Raw genomic sequence first — 20,227 nt, forward strand, 5'->3', positions numbered from 1 at the left:
TGTAATGATTGCAAAATTGAGAGACTAAGGTATTGGTGAATGAAATGGTGATCTGAACAGATCTTTCAAAAGACATAAACTGAACATGGCTCTGCTGTGTGATAACAATACAGCACAGGGATATGATTCTCAAAGTTATTTTTTGTATTCTGAAGACTGCATTCTGGTTGAATGTCCATCCAGTTTCTATAACTCAAAAAGGGAGAAGAGCTAGACACTCCATGAAAGTCCATGAGCACCTCACTGTTCCCAGTCTGTTTGGTGTCAAAGGTCCTGAGATACTACAGTATTGGATGACAGTATAAAACCCTGAAAAAGATAGAAAATATCAATAATATAGAAATAACCATGTTTGTAAGGATTATTAAAACTCTGAATGTTGACAACAGATGGAAGTACAAGAGATTTTATCAAATAAAATACTATTATTATTCCTTTTGACCTGAGCAGTTAGCCAGTATTTCAGGGTCTTGGGGTAACTATTGTTATGTTTAGTTTACCTGTATTAAATTCAAAATTAGACTCATTGCACCCTGGAAACACCCATTGCAACAGAAAAGTCAAAGCTGTAGGAGCTAGTAGAAGTTACAGGATGGTTTCAGTGGAAGCAGGGAAGGATTGGGTTGTCTCTTTAGGGGACTGAGAAGGGACTGCCATTAAAAGTACTTTCATCACCTGAACTCTTTTTTCCATATACACATTTTGCTGTCTGAATGAAATTGTAAACTCTTTGGCGCAGGGACTTTGGCTTAGTTTGTATTTTGTAAGTCTCTGTGTACTTTTACAAGTATTAATTTTTATCATTATTATTGAAAACACCCAAGATGAGAAACATAATCTGAACGCTAGTGTACTGACTCTAAAATACAACTTAATTCTTACTATAGAAAGTAAAATACACCAAGAGACAGATGCACAAATTAGTTTATTGTATATTGTATATTAATGCTCTATATTAAGGAATTTTTGTTTAGTAGATGAATGTAGCTTTGTTTAATTTTCAGAAGACCTTTCTATGTATTTGTACAGCACCTAACATACTGGGGCTAGTGGGCGCTATCATAAGAATAATATGTAAATAAATAGTGTTTAAGGAAATAAACCAAACTATATCTCTTATTTTTTGGTTGACAAAGAATCTTTTTTAAGAAGAAAATGCTGTTCATAGATCTATTAAGAAGATGACCTAGCTGCTTCTAACTCAGAAATATCATACTGACTTTGAAAGGAATGAGTCATTTGGCTAGAGAAATAGATCATAAGTCTCAATCTACAGAGATCCAAAACTGCAGACAAAGCTTTATAATGGAGAGATTCTTATTTTACAATAATTAACAAGTGGGATAATGAAAGTTTGTGTGGGACAGTCAAATTAAATTTGGGCATAAACATCCTCTGGAACAGACTGAGATATGACTCGTATATAACGGACATAGATTAAAACTGAATCACTTAGCCGATATCACATAAGTGTGAAAAGTTAACTTTGAGTAAAACTGAAAATCTTTGACACAGAAGCGCGCTAGACCTTTTTGAGATGGTCCTAATTTTAAATTAATCAACTACTCGTAGAAACTAAAACTGAACCCCTTGACATATTCCTTACACCTGAGCCAGCTACTCTAGACATAAGCGTTAAATCTTCTTGAACTTGTGTCAACTGAAATAATAAAGCAGCACCAATGTTTAGGCAAGAAACTTTAAATAACATGAAAATTGGAGGATAAATAGTTTAAAAACACTAATGTTTTAGTCCATAATTATGTTTTCTATCTCAACATTTTCCTTTCATAATTTAATATTATCCCCTTGGGAGGTTTCTTTCTTTCTTTCTTTCTTTCTTTCTTTCTTTCTTTCTTTCTTTCTTTCTTTCTTAATACTATTAGCTAAAGTCTTTGGCGTGTTTTCCGAACACGGTTATATGACTGTTTCTAACAATGTCAAATATGAATACTGTGTCCTGGCACATTTTCTGAACATGGTTATTTTAACACCGTTTTTAGAAATGCAGTATTACCAGCCCAACATGTTCAAAAATGTTGAGCCAGGCCCCCAACATCATGAGATGGGCTTAAAAATTATGATATTTTTAAAAACAATAAATCTTTCTGTTTGCAATTAGTTCGTTCTGTTTGCATTTTGGATTTTGATACAAGATCACATTTTCAAGCTTTTTGCCACAGTGCTAAAAATTTACTTAAAATTAAAAAAAAGTTGAGATTCTCAACTCAGCACATGCCTCCAGATGCTGGGGCTTTAAGAAAAACACTACACATTGCAAGGCTCACAATTAAATTGTGAAAGCTGACACAGCAGAATGGGGACACGAACCACAGTGCACTGTGTCTAGCAATGGTTTCTAACCATGGTTTAGTGCAGTGCTGTTTCTAGCTGTGGAAAGCAGGGGCAGACATCACCATGTCCCAGTTCTCCCAGGGTCCCTGAAGGTTTTTCTAATATTGTTGCTAGTTGTGTGAGCCAGGATATAGAGCACTGTGTTACGGTATTTGGAAATAGGGTGACCAGACAGCAAATGTGAAAAATCAGGACAGGGGTGGAGGGTAATAGGAGCCTATATAAGAAAAAGACCCCAAAATCAGGACTGTCCCAATAAAATCGGGACATCTGGTCACCCTATTTGGAAATAATTTCTGGGCATAGTTATAACAAAGTTTCTACTGATGTGTGGCACATGGTGTTGAGGATAGAGGGCATAGTGATGCTCTGGGTGGTTCAATCTCAAGGAAGGAGAATTATGCTATAATGATCAGCTTTTGCACTTTGCAACTTGGTTTACTGTGCTGGGGTGTAGAGGGTGGAAAGGGAGAACCCCCCCCCCCAGAAGTGTTACCGGCAAGTAACAAGGAGGGATGCTCTCCTATCCAGCCAGATTTCCTGCAAAGAGATCTCCTCCATCAGCCCCACCTGCCCTTTCAAGTGGGCAGCTGACTGAGGTAGCTCCTCCCCCCATGACAGAGGGACTCCCTTTAAAGGAGGAAAGAGGCGCCTCTCTGGAGCATAAAGGTAGCAAATGGGAGCAGAAAGGTGGCGGGAAGACCTGGTAGGCTTCGCATGCATCTGCCACGGCAGATGGGAAAAAAAGGCTGGAACCGCATTTGGACCCCGCGCGCTGCGGCGGCAACAGGCGTAAAAAAGGCGGGAAGGGCATTTGGCCTCGCGCTGCAACCCCGACAGGCGGGAAAAAGGCGGGTAGGGCAGTTAGGCTCGTGCTGTGGACGCGACAAAGGAAAAAAGGCGGGAAGGGCATTTGGTCGCGCTGCGGACGCGATTGGTGAGAAAAAAGCGGGAAGGGCTTTTGGCCTCGCGCTGCGGCCCCGACAGGGGGAAAAAGGCGGGAAGGACAGTTGGTCTCGCGCTGCGGAAGGAGCAGGCGGGAAAAAGGCGGGAAGGGCATTTGGTCTCGTGCTGAGGACGCGATTGGGGAGAAAAAGGCGGGAAGGGCGTTCGGCCTCGCGCTGCGGCTCAGACGGGGGGAAAAAGGCGGGAAGGACAATTGGTCTCGCGCTGCAGAGGCGACAAAGGCGGAAACAAACGGGAAGGGCATTTGGCCTCGCGCTGCAGGGGCGACAGGCGGGAAGGGCATTTGGCCTCGCGCTGCGGACGCCGCAGGCGGAAAAAAGGCGGGCAAGGCGGTTAGGCTCGCGCTGTAGCCGCGACAAAGGCGGGAAAAAGGCGGGCCGCGCAAAGCTGGTTGGTCACGCGCCGCGGCGGTTAGAATGCTGCGGGCGGGGGAGGGGCTGCGAGGGGAGCTTGAGCCCCGCCCCCTCTCCGTGGCAGGGAGCGAGGACCGCGTGGGAGGGGGCTGCGCTTGACCATGCAGGGGGGCGGCTGCGGGCTGAGCCCTCCCCTCTACAGCGCCTCCCTCCTGTCCCTGGGGGTTTCGTTGAGCGCCTTGTTTGCTTTGACCCAAGGTAACCGGGGGAGCAGGTTGTCCTCACTCTCTGTGGGGGCTTCCCGGGTCTCCAGCTCTTTACCCTGTGACTGGATTGCAGAGGCACACCCTGTTCTCCCTGTGGCCCTCACTCTGAGATCAGAGATTGTAAGGGGCCATTGTAGTCTCCCAGAGCCCCGTTTTCCCTGAGCTCAGAAATCATCAAGGCTTCATGTTCGGTGTGGGTCACTGCCAATACCCCTTTACCTCTTGGCCTCGCCCTTTGGGAAGCCAGACATCAGAAGAGGCCATCCCAGTGTCCTGGAGGCCTTCAGTGAAACCCTGGGTCAGGAGTCATTGAGGGCCCCCAAAATATCGGGACAGCGGTCTTCACACCCATTAGGGGCTCTCTTGAGAGAGAAGCCCTTTCACACGTACTGGGCCCCAGTGCTCGTCATATAGCTCATCGTATAGCTTATTCATCCCTTTAAACTGCTCAGTGGATATGGAAACAGGAGCACTGAAACATGGGCCCCACACCCTCAACAAGATCACAAATGCTGTGGCTTCCCTGAACCCCACTTGTGTCAGAGAAATCAGGGCCTCCTGCAACCTCAGCAGGTGCATCCCTAACACAATCCCAGCTGTGGTGGGCTGCCCTTCTGAAATAGGTGTTACATAACCATAGTTATGAATTCTTTTGTCCCAAAGTCAGATGGGGTGTCGGGGAGTTGGGGGCCCCTGCAAATTATAAATAAATGGTATTCCTTTCAGAGACTGTTAATGGAAATCTCCAACCTGTTCACTGAAATCTGTAACTATTCAGAGGTTCTGGGGTTAATCAAAGACAGTGCTAGGCATAAGCAGACAAAGCAATGACTTAAGGGCCCTGAGCAACTCACGGCCCCCCCTTAATTATTAGTAGATATTGTATGGGGTTGCCCTCCAAAATATTCCTGTTTAGAACCTCCAGTGGATTAGCACAGGCACTGCTATTGATTAGTTAAGCGGTGCAAAGCACTTCCTTCACCTTTTGGGCAGAATGTGCTGTTTCCACAGAACTTTCTGACCTGGGTAGTGAATGACTGGGATTAAGAATTGAACCCCGGACTTTAAACAGCAGAAAATGGTTCAAACCAGTATTTAATTTTTCTGGCTGCAAACTCCACCTTTTTGTTTATATCAGGGAAGTAATGCCCATTCTGTAAGTTTCATACAAGCTTGACAAGTTTTGTAGCTGAGATTATTTTGAAGAGCTGCAAATTTTTAAACAGCTTCCTTAATTACTTACATATTTTTGGAAAGTTGATATTCAGCCTCTGTGGAGGCTCCACAGTCAAGACAGGTTTACTACTTGAACAGTAAATAGGAGTGCTTGTTATAAGAAAAGGATGGAAGGGAGGCGAACTGCAAGAGTAAAATAAAAGGGGAAACAAACTAAATTCAGATTTGATTTTTAAAATGTTTTTTTAAGTGTTACAGTGTTTTTTCTACAGTGGAAGCTGCAATTGATGAAGAACAATATTCTGTTAAAGTAATTAAAAAGAATTACATTTATGGCAACATCAAACATCAAGGTGATTATTTTTATAGTTAAGATCTAAGTAAGCATTTTAATGCAATATTAATACAAAGATCATAAATACAGCAATAAAGCATATAAACAAATGTACATATGTTGGTGACTGTGGCTGTGTTATACGAAAAGAATTTCAAATCTTAATTATATAGAAAATTACATAATTCTTCAAGCATATAAACAGGAAATGGATATCGTAAAATAGGCAACTAAATTTTTTACTTCAAAATATTCCCAACTGGAACAATTCAATTACTGCAATCTGAAAGCTGTCAATAAATCATAGCCACTGTGCAATAAAGGACATTGTAAACAGAAAGATCTTTGAATTAAGTGATTGTACGGAGCAGTAGGATGTGCGCTTATGAGTTTTTATATAAGATGAAAAAGGTATTGGCAAAATGATAATTCATTCTACAAGCTATCGATATTGCACAATCTTGGAGAGTCTGTTTTCAGTAAGGACTGCAAGTCAAGTATGCCGAACTGTGTTTTGGCCAAGGCTATAATGTTTTTAACTGAATCACAGTAAAGAAAGATAAAAGAGAACAGTTATGCATTTTTAATCAAAGGATGGCATATACATTAGACATAGTTCTGGTGTGAATTCCTTAATCAGGGTCCCATTCTGACACACATGGAGGAGGGTTTGAGAAAAAACTTGTTTTGAGGTAAACGGTGTTTAAAAAGCCTTTGTGCCAAGGTGTACAGAGTCCAAACTGCTCTCTAAATACCTGTTTGCTACTATATGGTGGGTAACTTAGAGTGGCAGAGTATTTGGGGATGGCGAATGGTCGTACCTGGTGGGAAACAAGTACAGTTACTAGCATAGTAGAATTGATGGAAACCTGTTACATGCCCAACAGCAGTGGAAAATTTATTTATTCCATACCCATTGTAACAGATCCCACAAATTCTGTACCTGGGATATAGAGTAGGGCTATAGCTTATTCGTTCCCATATGGATCCAGTCTGTACTTGTTCATTTCTTTCCTTTTTGTTCATTTACCAGATTGACCCCATAAAGTATCTGATTGGTCAGCGCAGTTAATTGAATTAATATAATAGATTTATTCTACAAAAAGTTTAACACCACATGTTTACAACTACCTATTAAAGTTACAATGGAAAATGATTTAGAAAAACTCTAAAGAACTTTAATTTGGGTGGGAGGTGAGCCAAAGTCAATGGGGGCATAATTTATTATTTAGTGAGAAATTAAATAGATCATATTAGAAAAATGCCCTCAAATCTTTGTTTTTCTGGGGTGTTGGCAGTGGTCAATTTATTGTATTTTAGCACTAGCCTTTATTGTATTAAAGCACTAACCTTTATCAGGATACGCCATAGGAACAACACATGCTGCTGAACTGCTGGTGATTCCAGCAATACTATTCTCAGGATGCAGAGCTGTGGCTTAACAAACACTTCTACCCTGTGGTGTTGCTCTAGAATTTTGTAAGCATTTAATGTCAGGATAAGGGTACTACTTGCCTTCTCACCACCTCAGCTGCAAACTGGAGATCTGATATTCTTATGCTGTCAAATCTTTGGGACTGGGACCATGTTTTCCAGTATATCTGGACAGTACAAAGCACATTGTGGAAAGTTCCATGGTACAAACTAATAAACAATAATAATAATAATAATTAATAAATAAGGCCATTAAGAGATTAGTGTAATGTTGAACTAATTTTGCAAGTTGGACCTAAAAAATAAAGAATTAAATAATGTATATGTATATATAAGTTGATATTTAGTAATTTCATTCAGTTTCAGCATTGCTAGTTATTTAATTCATTCTCTTGTATTGCAGTGAACATTTATGTTAAAGTGTATACAAATAGTCCATTTCTAGTATGCATGGATTTGGCACTTTCTCAAAAAGAAGTAATAGATCCAAACTATTTATGGATTGGACCAGATGGAAAGAATCTAAAAGGCAAGTTACTTTCTCCTCATTATAGTTTATATACAGTCTTACTGGTTCCATGTTTATTCCATCACCTACTAACCCACAGAATCTGATTTTTATGAATATCACATAACAAGAAGCAATCCATATGTGATAGCTTTGTTTTCTGTTTCTCTTCTATTTTACTGAAAAAAATTAATTCCATCACTAATGGTTGAGTAGATTTCAGAATGCTGTATGTGAGATCACACTTTCTAAGTTTTTGGTGAAACCTATCATCAGTGGGATGGTGTGACTTGTGGGTCATGTTATCCTATGTGAATTTTTTCATGGGTGCTTTCATTAGCCTTCATTTCTTTAAGACATTTTCCATAATAATGTGTGATTAGTCAGAATTTGTTTTGAAGCTCTTCCTGATTTCCATAAAGAAAGGAGGTAATTTTCTTCACATAACTGACACAGATCTATAAAGTAGATTAAGGAAGCAGGGCTGGGGACTGAATATCCAATCAGGAACTTAAGGGGAAACTGGAAGCACTATTAAAATCACTGCTTGGTAACCAAATGGGAGAGAGATTATGGAGAAAGTGGAGCTCCATGCCTAGTGGACTGGGTTGTTGTTTGATTTGGGATTTTTCTGTTTGAGTCTATATTTTCCTTTTTTGTTGTTGTTAACCTAAACACAGACAGGCTCAAGAATAAAGCTGTGGAGAAAAGCTTTACTTGGTAAAAGACTTTGTAGTTGGCCCAGTTGGCCCACTCCATCAGTTTACAGATGTAAACACACAAACATTCCCCACTCCACTAGTTTGAACACCAGCAATGGTATTATAATACCATACATGAAAAAAAAAAGAATTACTTTTAAAAAAATTAAGACGTTTTCACTTATATAATATTAGTTGAGTATTCACTTTATTAGCATATCAAGAGCATATTTTCACCTGTTCATAAGTTTTGTCAAAACAGTTCATGCTTTGAAGTATTTTCACCAAATAAATACACAAAGCATGATTTGTACTTTACTGAGGGATGTAAAAACTTGACCTTTGATATATATTTAAAGGCTGTTTTAATATTTTATATATACATGTTTTATATATAAATATATATAAATATATTATATATATATATGTTTTTTATTTTGATATATAGCAATGCTAAAAATACTCACATGTTTATGTTCTCAGCACACTTAACATAACTTAAAAATACATCTTAAGTGCAGTAATTTAAGATAACCTGCTGCAAATCCTCCTTTCTGTCAAATAGTTCTGGACTCCTACAATTACATTCCCTCCTCCAAATTTTCAAATGCCTGAGGGAAAAAATGAGATTTGCAATAAGTCCTGAAGGTCATTAGATTCAGACCAACTTCTATAAGTAAATTGATATTCCTACGTAAATGTAAATAATATATCTTCTTTCATCTGTTAGTATACTACATAAATTGTGCATCAGTATTTTTCTAATATTAATCAGGTAGTTTCCTGTTTCCATTTTAGGACAAAGATATATCAATCTCACGGAAACAGGAAAACTGATGGTGAGAGGTTTTCAGGAATCTATGTCTGGATCTTATACTTGCACTCTTTCTTATAAAACCATCAAAACTGACATACAAGAAGAGAGAGAGAAATTTAAGACATATAAATTTATGGTTTATGGTAAGACCGTACAAATTTGCTGGTAAACTAGTGCATGTGACTTTTCTGAATATTGGTTTATTAAACACAATTAGTTAGCACTGTACTCTAGAATGTAAATTACATTTTCAAGCACCTTGGTGATAAACATCTTTATTATTCTAAATGCCAGTTTTTGAAAAGTCAGTTCAATACAACTTCGATTTCAATCAAATCAACACAACTGCCAAGAGCATCTGGTGACTGTCCTTGAGAATGAAATAATCTTTACCCTTGGGAAAAATAGACGAGGTCATTGCCTTCTTCCTGCCTTCCCCCAAAGGTACCCAAGGACAGAAGAAGAGGCTCTGGTGTGACTGTGATCTTGTTCCAAAGAGGTGTCAAAGATGGGCCTCTGTCCTGGTCTGATCTTAGTTGATGACATATGTTACAAGTGGTGGAAGGGTGACAGATTGTGCAGTTTAGCAACCCCATCATTCTCCCAAAAACAATTATAAAAAAGTAAATGAAAGGAGGAAGAAACAGAAGTAAATTGTTTTTCCAGTCACTTCAAAACTCTCCACCCTAAAATGCAGGTACATGAAGTACTTTCTTTAACAATTTCTCATCACATTTCAGTTATGTCTACTTTGTAAGCAAGTGCACAGGCTCAAAAGTGGCTATGTTAGTTCTGTAGCTATTTTGACATATAACATTTTCCCATGGTTGGTATTTAGGCACATAGTCATATAAAAATATAATGTGTACACATACTAAAATTCTTGTGCGTTGATATCAAACTAAACGAATAGTGTAAGGCCATTTAAGTCAGGGAAGCTATACTAAGGATGCATTTGGCCCGTCATGCTTAATAAGTAAACAAATTGGTTTGCCTCTAAATAAAAGTCTATTTAAGATATAAGATACAAAGAGTAGTACTTCATAGGAAATATAATATGGGTGGGACAGACATTATATTGCATGTACTTATGTGTATACTAATTTTTTTTAGCATATCGGGAGCCTGACTACACATACCAGATATCTGTTAGGTTTACTACAAAAGAGTGCAGACTAGCAGCTAATGGTCAATTCTTTGAAGAGCTGAAGAAAATCTTGAATGATTTAATCTCTGATTTGACATGTCATGTTATAGAACCATCATACAAATGTCATGTCATCAAGATGCCAAAACATGGCCTCCTCGATGAGCTATTTGTTACTTTTCAAGGTAACAGATTTAAGCATTTGTTTAAGACGAAGTGTCACACTGTTACTTTATTAAAAAAAGTTAAATTAAGGACAATATAAATTACATTTGCAATTATATCAGAGTCATATGTTCCCTCATATGTTGCTTCTCTGCTTTTCTTCAGAGTTTCTGTATTTTTTCTTCTTAGCCCACAGATGGAGCTATAATGCAGCTTATAAATTGTTTGAATTTATATTAATGTACTTTTTACAACCTTTCTGGGAAAGGTTATTCTCTAACAGGGGTGTCGTTTGCAAAGGGCCTTGGGGAACATACGAATGGCCATACCGGGTCAGACCAAAGGTCCATCTAGCCCAGTATCCTGCCTTTTGATAGCGGCAAATGCCAGGTGCTTCAGAGGGAATGAACAGAACAGATAATCATGAAGTGATCCATCCCTGTCGCCCATTCCCAGAAAATCATTTACTAAAGTCCAGATATAGTTCATTCATGATTCTTCATCAATGTTGTAATTCTGTCAGAAAAATTATCAGATTTATCTTTCTTGCTATTTTCTTCTTGTTTCTTGCCACTTCCTTATTTGGGGTCAGCAGCTTTTATTGTCTTCTTCCGAAACTCATGATTGTACACCTGGTTGTCATGCAAATTGGTCTTTCTAATGTCCACTGATGTCCGGTCCATATACCAAGTCTTTGGCCTTCCCCTTGGTCATCTTCCATCCATGATCATTGCAAGGGCCAGCCTATCAACATAACTCTCAGGTCTCCATTGGACATGTCCCTACCAACGTTGCCTAGCCTCCCTCAACTTGTCTTCATTTGGGGCAGCCCGCATTATGCCCTTCATAACTTCATTTCATTTCCTATCATGGAGTCTGCAGCCATTTTACCATTTCAGCATCTTCATTTCTGTGGTGGAGAACATACTGATTTATTTTCTTGTGCCTGGCCAAGTCTCTGTTCTGCACATTTGGATGGGTAGCATTATAGTTTTACACACTCTACCTTTTAATTTTGTAGGCATCTTTTATCGCAGATGACTGAGGTCAGCTCCCAGCATTTGCACCAAGCAGCTTTGGAACAGTGCTGGGCTTCACTCAGAAGAGCACCATTATCAGCAACCACTGATCCTATGTATTCAGATTCTTTCATTTGTCTAAGCTCTCTGCCTGTAATATCCTTTATGGTGCATCCTCCTCCCTCAATTGTAACCTCAGTCTTGCTAACATTCACTCTAACTCCTGCCTGCTCTATGTTGCCACTGTTCAAAGTTGGATTGCAGGGTCTCACAGTCTTTCGCACATATCACTGAGGCCAGGTCTACACTACAGGGGGAGATCGATCTAAGTTACGCAACTTCAGCTACATGAATAACTTAGCTGAAGTCGACGTACTTAAATCTACTGCGGGGTCCACACTACGCTATATCAACTGGAGACACTCTCCCGTCGACTTCCCTTGCACTTCTCGTTCAGATGGAGGACAGGAGTTGATGGGAGAGAAATTGGCGGTCGATCGCTGCATGTCGAACCCCCAGTTAGTGTAGACAAGGCCTGAGTCATCAGTGAACAGCATATTCCAAGGCAACTCCCTTCCCCTATTTTCACTTATCACATCCAAGGCAACTGCAAACAAAGAAGGATTCAACGCTGACCCCTTCTCCCCCAGTACAGCTGAACATTTACTGGAAATTTACTTCTGTAGCAGACTACTGTGGTCGTCACTCCATCAAAAATATCCTGAATAAGGCAATATATCCTTCTGGCACACCTCTCCATTGCAAATTCCACCAAACTAGTTTTCTTGATAAACATTTATACACCTTCTTCTCCAAGTCCACAAAGGCTGTGCCCAGTTGCTGTCTCTTGTCTCTAAACTTCTCCATGAGTATTCATAGAGCAAATATGGCATCAGTTGTACCCCTTTCCAGCATAAATCCATATTGACCTCTCCAAATCTCAAGTGTTCTCAGATGCTTTTCAATAATCTTCTCCCAAACTTTCATATGGCATGTGCTGTCAGCTTAATTGGGCCATAATTAGCATAAAATATAATATCTCCTTTGTGTTTAAAAATGGACACCACAAAGCTTTTATAGCATTCGTCCAGCATTTTCTCTTTCTTAAGAATATCATTGAACAGAATTGTAAAATACTTGACGCTGTCCTTTCTCATTTACTTCAGTGCATCCAGCACTTCTTCATCTAGCCTAGGTGCTGTCTTCTTTTTCTTATTCCTCAGAGCCTCTACAACCTCTTCCTCCTGTATGAAATCTGTTATGACTTGGCTCAGCTTACATGTTCTTAGTTCCTCCTGTGAGTTCTCATTTGTCACTCTTTCAAAATAATCACTCCAGACATTCTTGATTGATTCACCATTTGTTTACAATATACCATGTTCATTTCTAGTGTGTACAAACTCATATGAGCCTTTTCTTTCTTGCCTTAGCAAGTTTTTGGACAGTCTTTTCTCTGTCATATCCTCCTAGGTGATTATATAGCTTGTCACAAGCCAAATTTTTAGCTGTGGCAAAACTTCTAATGGCCTCTTTTTTCACCTCCATATACACCATCTTATCATTGCTCAAGCTACTGGTCTGCCATTTTTTTAAAAGTTACCTCTTTCTTCACATATTTTTTAACCTGAAGATTCCACCAAGTCTTCGTTCTTATCCTTTTTGGCACTGGTTTAATGACTCCTAGGACTTTATTTGCTGTTTCTAGCAATGTTAACTTTAATTTGTACCAGATATCCTCAACAAATCCCTTTGTGTAGTCAGGAAGTCTATGCATTATTTCTTGTTTAAAGATTTTTTTAATTCACATCTTTAAGTTTCCAGTGCTTAGACCTTTTTGGTGCCCAGGGATTCAGGTGTTTCCAAGGTTTCTACATTTTGAATTCCATAGGGACAGTCGATCCATAATGCTTTCTGTAGGTGTCGTGGCACTGGGGAGTTGATGAGGGACAGGGACACCCCGGACACATTTTCTCTTGACTGTGTATCTGCCCTACATGAGGGGAATTCATCTGATGGGACCTGCAGTTGCTTTGTGGCAATTTTTCATCATCAGAGTGAATGAATTCCCCCTCTCCTCCCCCCATGTTCACAGCGGAGATAGGACCCAAGCCTCAAAGTTCAAATCTGGATTTGGACCTTTCCGTAGTTTGAAGTTATTTGTATATATGGGGGTTTGAGTCTGTCCCATCTCTCATTTCCAGATCTTTTCTCTTCTCATTTATTTCATTATTTTGTTAGTGAATGACACTAAAGTCACTGGATAGGAATTGTCAGGACCACTCCTTTTTCCCTTATTAATAAATGATACCACATAGTTTTTTCCAGAACCTTGTATCTCTCCAGTTTTCCATGACCCTTTAGAAGTAATTATTAGGCATTCAGAATGTTCATTAGCTAATACTTTTAACATCCTAGAATGCCAAGCCAGCTAGACTGACTGATTTGTATATGTTCATGTTTTCTTAGTATTTCCTTACCTGTTTTTAATCAGTCGGAGGTAATCGAAGTTGCCTTTCCTTCTTGGTTATCCATTTATCTTTATCTTTATTATTTAAAACTCAATTAAGTATCTTAGATCACAAGAACAACGGTTATGAAGACAATATCTTGACCACAGAAACAAATGTAATAAATTGACACTTCCTCACAAATTTGAGGCAAAATAGAGTGCCTCTGCTCTTGAGTTGTATTGTAACAGCATAAAATTAATGTAATATACAGATAAGAAGCAGCAACAGTATGATGACTGGCGTTTGCATGCCAGTGCTTTGTAAAATAAATCTCCAAATGAAAGACACTCATTTCAGGATGCTCCTTTGTAATGTATTCTTCAAGGTATTTATGATGAGCTATTACAATACAGTTTTGCCTTTATACCCTTTCTTCTTTTCTCTATAGTAAATCCTTTTGCCCCAGGATGGGAAGCAGTTTGCCAACAGATTTCTTATGACTGTGAAGATGTAACCAACAGAAGAGTTCAGGAGGTAGGATTTTTTTAATGCAAGCATACCTAAATAAACATGTGAATATTCTAGAACCCAAAATGAGGGAAGGAGACGCTGCGCGGTGGGAGGTTGTAAAATATGGACTACAAAGTTAGTTAAGGTGAAATTTACTTTTCCCTGTACAAATCCTAGATAACTGGGCTTTGTGCAGGGAAGTCTAGAAGAGCAAGAACAGCATGGAGAAGGAATCTATTCCATCAATCCACAAGCAGACCATGGTGTTTTGGTGCAGCTATTCTAGATGTGGTAGGGAATAGTAGCCACTGCTACTCCATGTCTCCTATGCAGATATTTTAGCCCACTGGATTCTTGTAAATGGGAACTAGAGGCCCCTCTGCACATCCATCCCCAGTGGTCCCCTATGTAACCAATTTTGGACCATTGTGGAATGTTTCTTCCCCTCTTCCCCCCCCCCCCCTTATTGAAAAGGACATGCAGATATCCATGCAGACGTCCCACTCTTAAGTACTTTTCTTTGTATTCGGGGTGGTCTGTGCACAATTGTATTCAGTGGATCAGTAGGGTTTAAATGTTATAGAAGGCTTTCACGGTCCCTTCACGCTACAGTGAATCCCATCATTAGTATTTACAGATTTTGACAGGTTGCCGTCCACCCGATGCAAAGAGCAGGAATGTATGTGTGATGTCTGGATTTTAAATAATTCAGCTCAAGATAGAAAACTATATTTAAATGTCATATTTATTCAAAAATTGCTGAGGCCAGTGTTAATGTTTCTTATACATTTACTTTCTAAAATAAGAAATTATGAAAATTAGCAATATGTTAGCATGTACTGTATTGTTTATTTCAGTTTTCCTAGAACATAGACCTTTGGATTATGATTTGGTAGCTGTAAAACAGTTTAAAGAAACTATCAAGTGTAGCTTCTGTTGTATATATAGTTCATTTAGCTTCATGGTGATTGTTTATGATATATATTATATTGCACATTGGCCCTGATCCTAAGCCCGCTAAAGGCAATGGAAAGTCTCTGGATCACGATGCAGTGCAGTGGGTGCAGGATCAGGCCCATATTGCATATCATATACATATTCAAGCAGAATTAGGACAGAATATATTTATTGATATATCTGATCTACAAAAAACAAATGATAAATATGACAGTGAGATTTTATCATTTAATTGTTCCTAAATTTTAGGCAAGAGATCTCATTGAAGAATTTTTCCATAAACAAACATATGTTCTGAAGCACGAGTTTCGGAATGTACCTGCAATACATTATATAGACCATAGCTTTGAAGTTACTCGCATTGACAGCTGTCGTCCAGGTTTTGGAAAAAATGATGACACCCACAATGACTGCGCTAGCTGCTGTGGTAATTATAGAAAAATAAAGTATCCATATTTTTTAGCAAGCAATATAAAGATTATTGCATATTAACCCTGCTTACAGTTTTTCTGTGAGATACATTTTTTTTTAATATTGGTGATAAAAGTAAGCGTACTGCTGTTTATCTTTTGAAGAGGCATTTTGATTCTAAGTGATAAAGTTGGCAGGAATGGAAACAGCCAAGAAAAAGGTGCTGATAGTATTTGATGCATATCATACTGTAATAAAGGCTACCACTGCTGTCATTGGCCCATCTGGAAATATGGCTAAATGACTTTCTCCTCTTGCTCTTAGATCAGTTATAGTATTCAGGACATAGGATCAATAAGAAATTGTCACTTTCATAGTACTGCTATTTTAAAATAAATGCTCAACTGTTCTGGGAGTTCTCCTGCTAGCAGTATCTATTTCTGAATTTAGGGTTACTGGAGGCAGGGTGTTCTCAGTAGGTCTTTAGTTCTTGTGCTCAGGCTATGTTTGCACCGCACACCTTACAGCGGCACAGCTATGCTGCTACAGCCATGTCGCGGTAAGCTACGCAGTGTAACCGCTCTTTGTGGGCAGGAGAGAGCTCTCCTGCCCACAAAATAAAACCACCCCCAAAGAGGGGTGTCTCCCACCAACAAAGCACTGTCCATACCAGCACTTTTCATTGGTAAAACTTTTGTCGGTCAGGGATGTTTTTTTTTTCACACCCTGATGACAAAAGTTTAACTGACGAAAGTGTAGTGTAGACATAGCCTCTATTTTTGTTGGCTTTCAGCACACAGTGCAAAGGCTGTCTGGTTAAACAGGGGTTAGTTAGAACTGAGTTACAGAACCATGGAAATGTAGGATTGGAAGGGACTTTGAGAGGTCATCTAGTCCAGCCCCCTGTGCTGAGGCAGGACCAAATATACGTAGACCATCTAAACCTCCAATGTTAGAGATTCCACAGTTTTCCTTGGAAGCCTATTCCAGTGTTTAACAATTCCTATAATTAAGGCTAAAATTTTGTCAGGGATATTTTTATTAAAAGTCAGGGACAGGTCACAGGCAATAGACAGAAATTCACGGAAGCCCGTGACCTGTCTCTGACTTTCACTAAAAATACCCCTGACAAAATGTGGAGGTGGATTCAGCTAAGCACTCACTGCTGCTGTGGCTGTGGGGTCCCCCACCACCTGCAGTGAGTGGGAGCTCTGGGGTTGGCCTGTTGCAGGGTCCCCTCCCCCCCACAGCGCCTGGGAGCTCCAGGGAGTCCTCCAGCCATGGCTTGGCAGCTGCAGGGTCTGCCCGCCACAGCTGGGTAGCTACGGAAGATCCTCTCATTGCCCGCTGAGGCTGGGCAGCTGCGCAGGGTCCTCCCACTGCGGCTGGGTAGCTGCAGGGGGTCTCCCCGCCTCAGCTGGGCAGCAGGAGGGGGTCTGCCCATCCAGATGCAGGGTCCCCCCACTGTGGCTGGGCAACTGCGGGGGTTCCCCTACCAGGGCAGGGACTGGGAGCTGCGGGAGGGCTGACTGAGAGCTCCAGCCCCAGGGCAGAAAATGTCACAGAGGTCAATGGAAGTCATGGATTCTGTGATTTCCATGACCTCCATGACATAATTGTAGCCTTACTTATAATTAGAAAGATTTTCTTAATATGTAACCTAAATCTCCCATGCTGCAGATTAATCTGATTACTTTTTGTTTTAGCCTCTGTGGACATAGGGAACAACTGATTACTGTCCTCTTTACAATAGCTCTTAACAAATTTGAAGACTGTTATCAGGTCCCCTCTCATGCTGCTTTTCTCAAGACTAAAGCTGCCCAGCTTTTTTAACCTTTCCTCATAGGTCAGGTTTTCTAAACTTTTTATTATTTTTGTTGCTCTCCAATTTGTCCATATCTTTTTTTAAAGTGTAGTGCCCAGAACTGGACACTGTACTGCAGCTGAGGCCTCACCAGTGCCGAGTAGAGAGGGACAATTACCTCCCGTGTCTTACATATGCCACTCCTGTTAAAATAGCCCAGAATTAGCCTGTTTCACAACTGCATCACATATCAGGCTCATATTCAATTTGTGATCCTTTTTACTGCCCAGCCAGTTATTCCCATTTTGTAGCTGTGCATTTGATTATTTGCTTTCTAAGGGTAGTATTTTGCACTTGTCTTTATTTAATTTAACCTTTTTGATTTCAAACCAGTTCTTCAATTTGTCAAGGTTGTTTTGAATTCTAATCCTCATCTCCAAAGTGCTAGCAACATAAAAATAGCCATACTGGGTCAGACCAAAGGTCAACTGTCAACCGCTCCCAACCTGCTGTCATCCGCAGATTTTATAAGCATACTCTCCACTCCATTATCCAAGTAATTAATGAGAATGTCAAAAGTACTGGACTCAGGAGAAAGACCGCCATAGGATCCTCCTGGATATGTTCCTCCAGATTGACAGCAAACCATTGATAATTACTGAATGAGTACGGTCTTTCAACCAGTTTTGCACCCATTTTATAGTAATTTCATCTAGACCATATGTCCCTAGTTTGCATATGAGAATGTTCTGTGGGATTGTGTCAAAAGCTTTACTAAAATCAAGATATATCACATCTGTAGTTTCACACCATCCACTAGGCTGTATTGGTTTTTTAACAAGCTTATAGTTTGAACAGGTTGTATTTTTAAATTCTGAGTTTACCCAAAGGCAATGCAGTACATATATGTTTTATACCTAAAAAAATAAATAGCTAACCCTCCAGAAAAACTTTTCAGGAAAATGAGGTTGGGGATATTTACATGTCACTAGTAATTTCCAACAGTCACTTCTATTGCTCATGGCAACTGAAATTTGCAAGGCAGCCACCTAGAGTCAGTTACACAATGTTAAGCAAAGTAAATGTGCATTGCTGGATCAAGCAAAGTGCTCAGCCCCTGGATTGAGCCCTTAATTTCTGATCAGACTTTTGGTTCAGGCTACTGTGTTATGAAGTGAAGCTAAGTGTGTTGATCTCAAAGAAACTGAAAAAGGCATTCTATAATACAGGTAGAGTTATTCTACAGGGTATGTCGGAATGGAGCACTAAAATATTAAATGAAAAGTAACTGATATAAAATATATTAAAATTAAGAATGTAGTTTTCCTTCATATGATCACTTAGCTCCATATGAAATATTCAGCATGCAAAAATATAACCTGGAGCTAGTTTAGTGATCTGCTGAATGTCCCTAATACAAGTTTGAAAATTCCATAATGTGTATAACCCAGGCCAAGGTGGAAGGCATCTGACTGAAATACTGTATATTTGTTTGGTTGCAGTGGTTTGTGACCCTGGAACATACAGCCCTAACAATGAAGTGAGATGTCGGATTTGTACAAGCATTCGAATCAAACACTATGGAGCAAAATCTTGCTAATAAACTTAAAATAGAAATTGGAAAACTGAAGAAAAGTTGTGAAAGCATTATTATTCTTTTGTGATGTCCGTTTTTTTTTACCTCCAAACCTGGGGCTCTTATATTTCAATAGCCAATCCTCTCAAGATTGATGTAACTTTACATTTTTCTGTATTCAGGAGCCACTTGTGGATAGAGATTCTAAAAAATGTCTAGTATAAAATATTCATACCGGGGAGAGTAATTCAATGGAAAACAAAGAATGCAAAGAAAATTATGAGTATTAATATGTGGTTTTTACAGAAAAGTCTCTGATTTGTGGTATTGACACTGAGCACAGCATAGCACTGTACTTTAAATAAATGAAGGAGACATAAACAATTGATGGAGAAGTGATATATAGTATAGTGGAATGATTGTAGAAGCATATTAATGTGTTATAATGCTTTAAGTAGAAGTCCATGTACTTTAATGTTTGCAAGAAATTACTCTTGTAGGCCAGAAGTACATATTTAACCTCTATAATGTAAAAAATAAAACTATTTATTGTATTTCCTTTTGCTTTTTGTCCCTTTTTGGAGAAAAACAAGGTTGTTACAACTTTCCTCTTTGCATATGAACTGCTTTTCAAGTCAGGGAGGTTGAAATCATTTATATTAACATATTGTACTGATTTTGCTATGAGATATCGTGTACCAATATTTATTAGCCATGCAAGCTAAATGTTTCAGAGCATGTTGTTAGAACTCATTTACAAATCCCCTTAAGCACGGAATCTACAATGAAAACTCTAGCAGATTCTGTGTAGCTAAAATATTAATTTACTATACTGAAAATTTCACAATGCTATGCAGAAAGGGTTTCCAGACCATATCTAAGAAACTCAAAACAAATTCCCTAAAGTACCGTCTGCTTTCATCAGCAATTTGAAAAAGTCTCCCTGCAAACCACAGTACCAAATTCAAGGAGGATCATCTTTCTGAGACAGACAAATTAAGTTTTGTGTGGTTTAATGTAATGGACATGTCTCTTGGAGGAGTTCCTAAAAAGCAAAGTTCTCTGTAGCTATTAAAGATCAAATCACAATTTTTGTAAGAATAGGGGTTTGCCAAGAATAAAAGTGGTTATTTTCTTTTAACTTTAATTCACTGTAGAAAGTTCCTGCACATTTCTTTACGTAATCAAAGTGAAATCTCAGCATTTATGTTGTGCCTGAAATCCTTCCATTGCAGCCTACTCTGTGCAAAGTTAGGTAGTATAATGGTAAAAACACTA

At 39.2% G+C, this 20,227-nt stretch overlaps 2 protein-coding genes across 3 annotated transcripts in view; one reads left to right on the top strand and one right to left on the bottom strand.

The window, feature by feature from the left end:
- IKZF3 (IKAROS family zinc finger 3) overlaps window positions 1–11,332 on the bottom strand; it is a 65,515-nt gene extending 54,183 nt beyond the window's left edge. Inside the window, exon 1 of the mRNA XM_043536768.1 lies at window positions 11,321–11,332. The gene's annotated coding sequence lies outside the window, so the exon portion shown is untranslated. The remainder of the gene's footprint in view (window positions 1–11,320) is intronic.
- ZPBP2 (zona pellucida binding protein 2) lies at window positions 3,035–19,503 on the top strand. Of its 2 annotated transcripts, none has more exons than XM_043536771.1 (8): window positions 3,035–3,210; window positions 5,389–5,469; window positions 7,288–7,413; window positions 8,892–9,053; window positions 10,024–10,242; window positions 14,140–14,225; window positions 15,408–15,585; window positions 18,876–19,503. In XM_043536771.1, exons 3-8 carry the CDS (start codon window positions 7,335–7,337, stop codon window positions 18,971–18,973), a joined length of 822 nt encoding a protein of 273 aa, XP_043392706.1. In that variant the 5' UTR covers window positions 3,035–3,210; window positions 5,389–5,469; window positions 7,288–7,334; the 3' UTR covers window positions 18,974–19,503. The 2 variants fall into 2 exon arrangements, with proteins under 2 accessions (XP_043392706.1, XP_043392705.1); XM_043536770.1 differs by lacking the exon at window positions 3,035–3,210 and adding an exon at window positions 3,806–3,932.
- Window positions 19,504–20,227: the final 724 nt, after the last annotated feature.

This window comes from Chelonia mydas, chromosome 27, assembly GCF_015237465.2.
Source record: "Chelonia mydas isolate rCheMyd1 chromosome 27, rCheMyd1.pri.v2, whole genome shotgun sequence".
NCBI classification, from domain to species: domain Eukaryota; kingdom Metazoa; phylum Chordata; order Testudines; family Cheloniidae; genus Chelonia; species Chelonia mydas.

Coding starts and splice junctions, on each gene's coding strand:
- ZPBP2 (XM_043536770.1), top strand. CDS start 3,836: ATGCAGGGGGGCGGCTGCGGGCTGAGCCCTCCCCTCTACAGCGCCTCC. Junction 7,414..8,891: donor AGATGGAAAGAATCTAAAAG/GCAAGTTACTTT, acceptor TTTCCATTTTAG/GACAAAGATATATCAATCTC. Junction 10,243..14,139: donor GCTATTTGTTACTTTTCAAG/GTAACAGATTTA, acceptor TTTTCTCTATAG/TAAATCCTTTTGCCCCAGGA.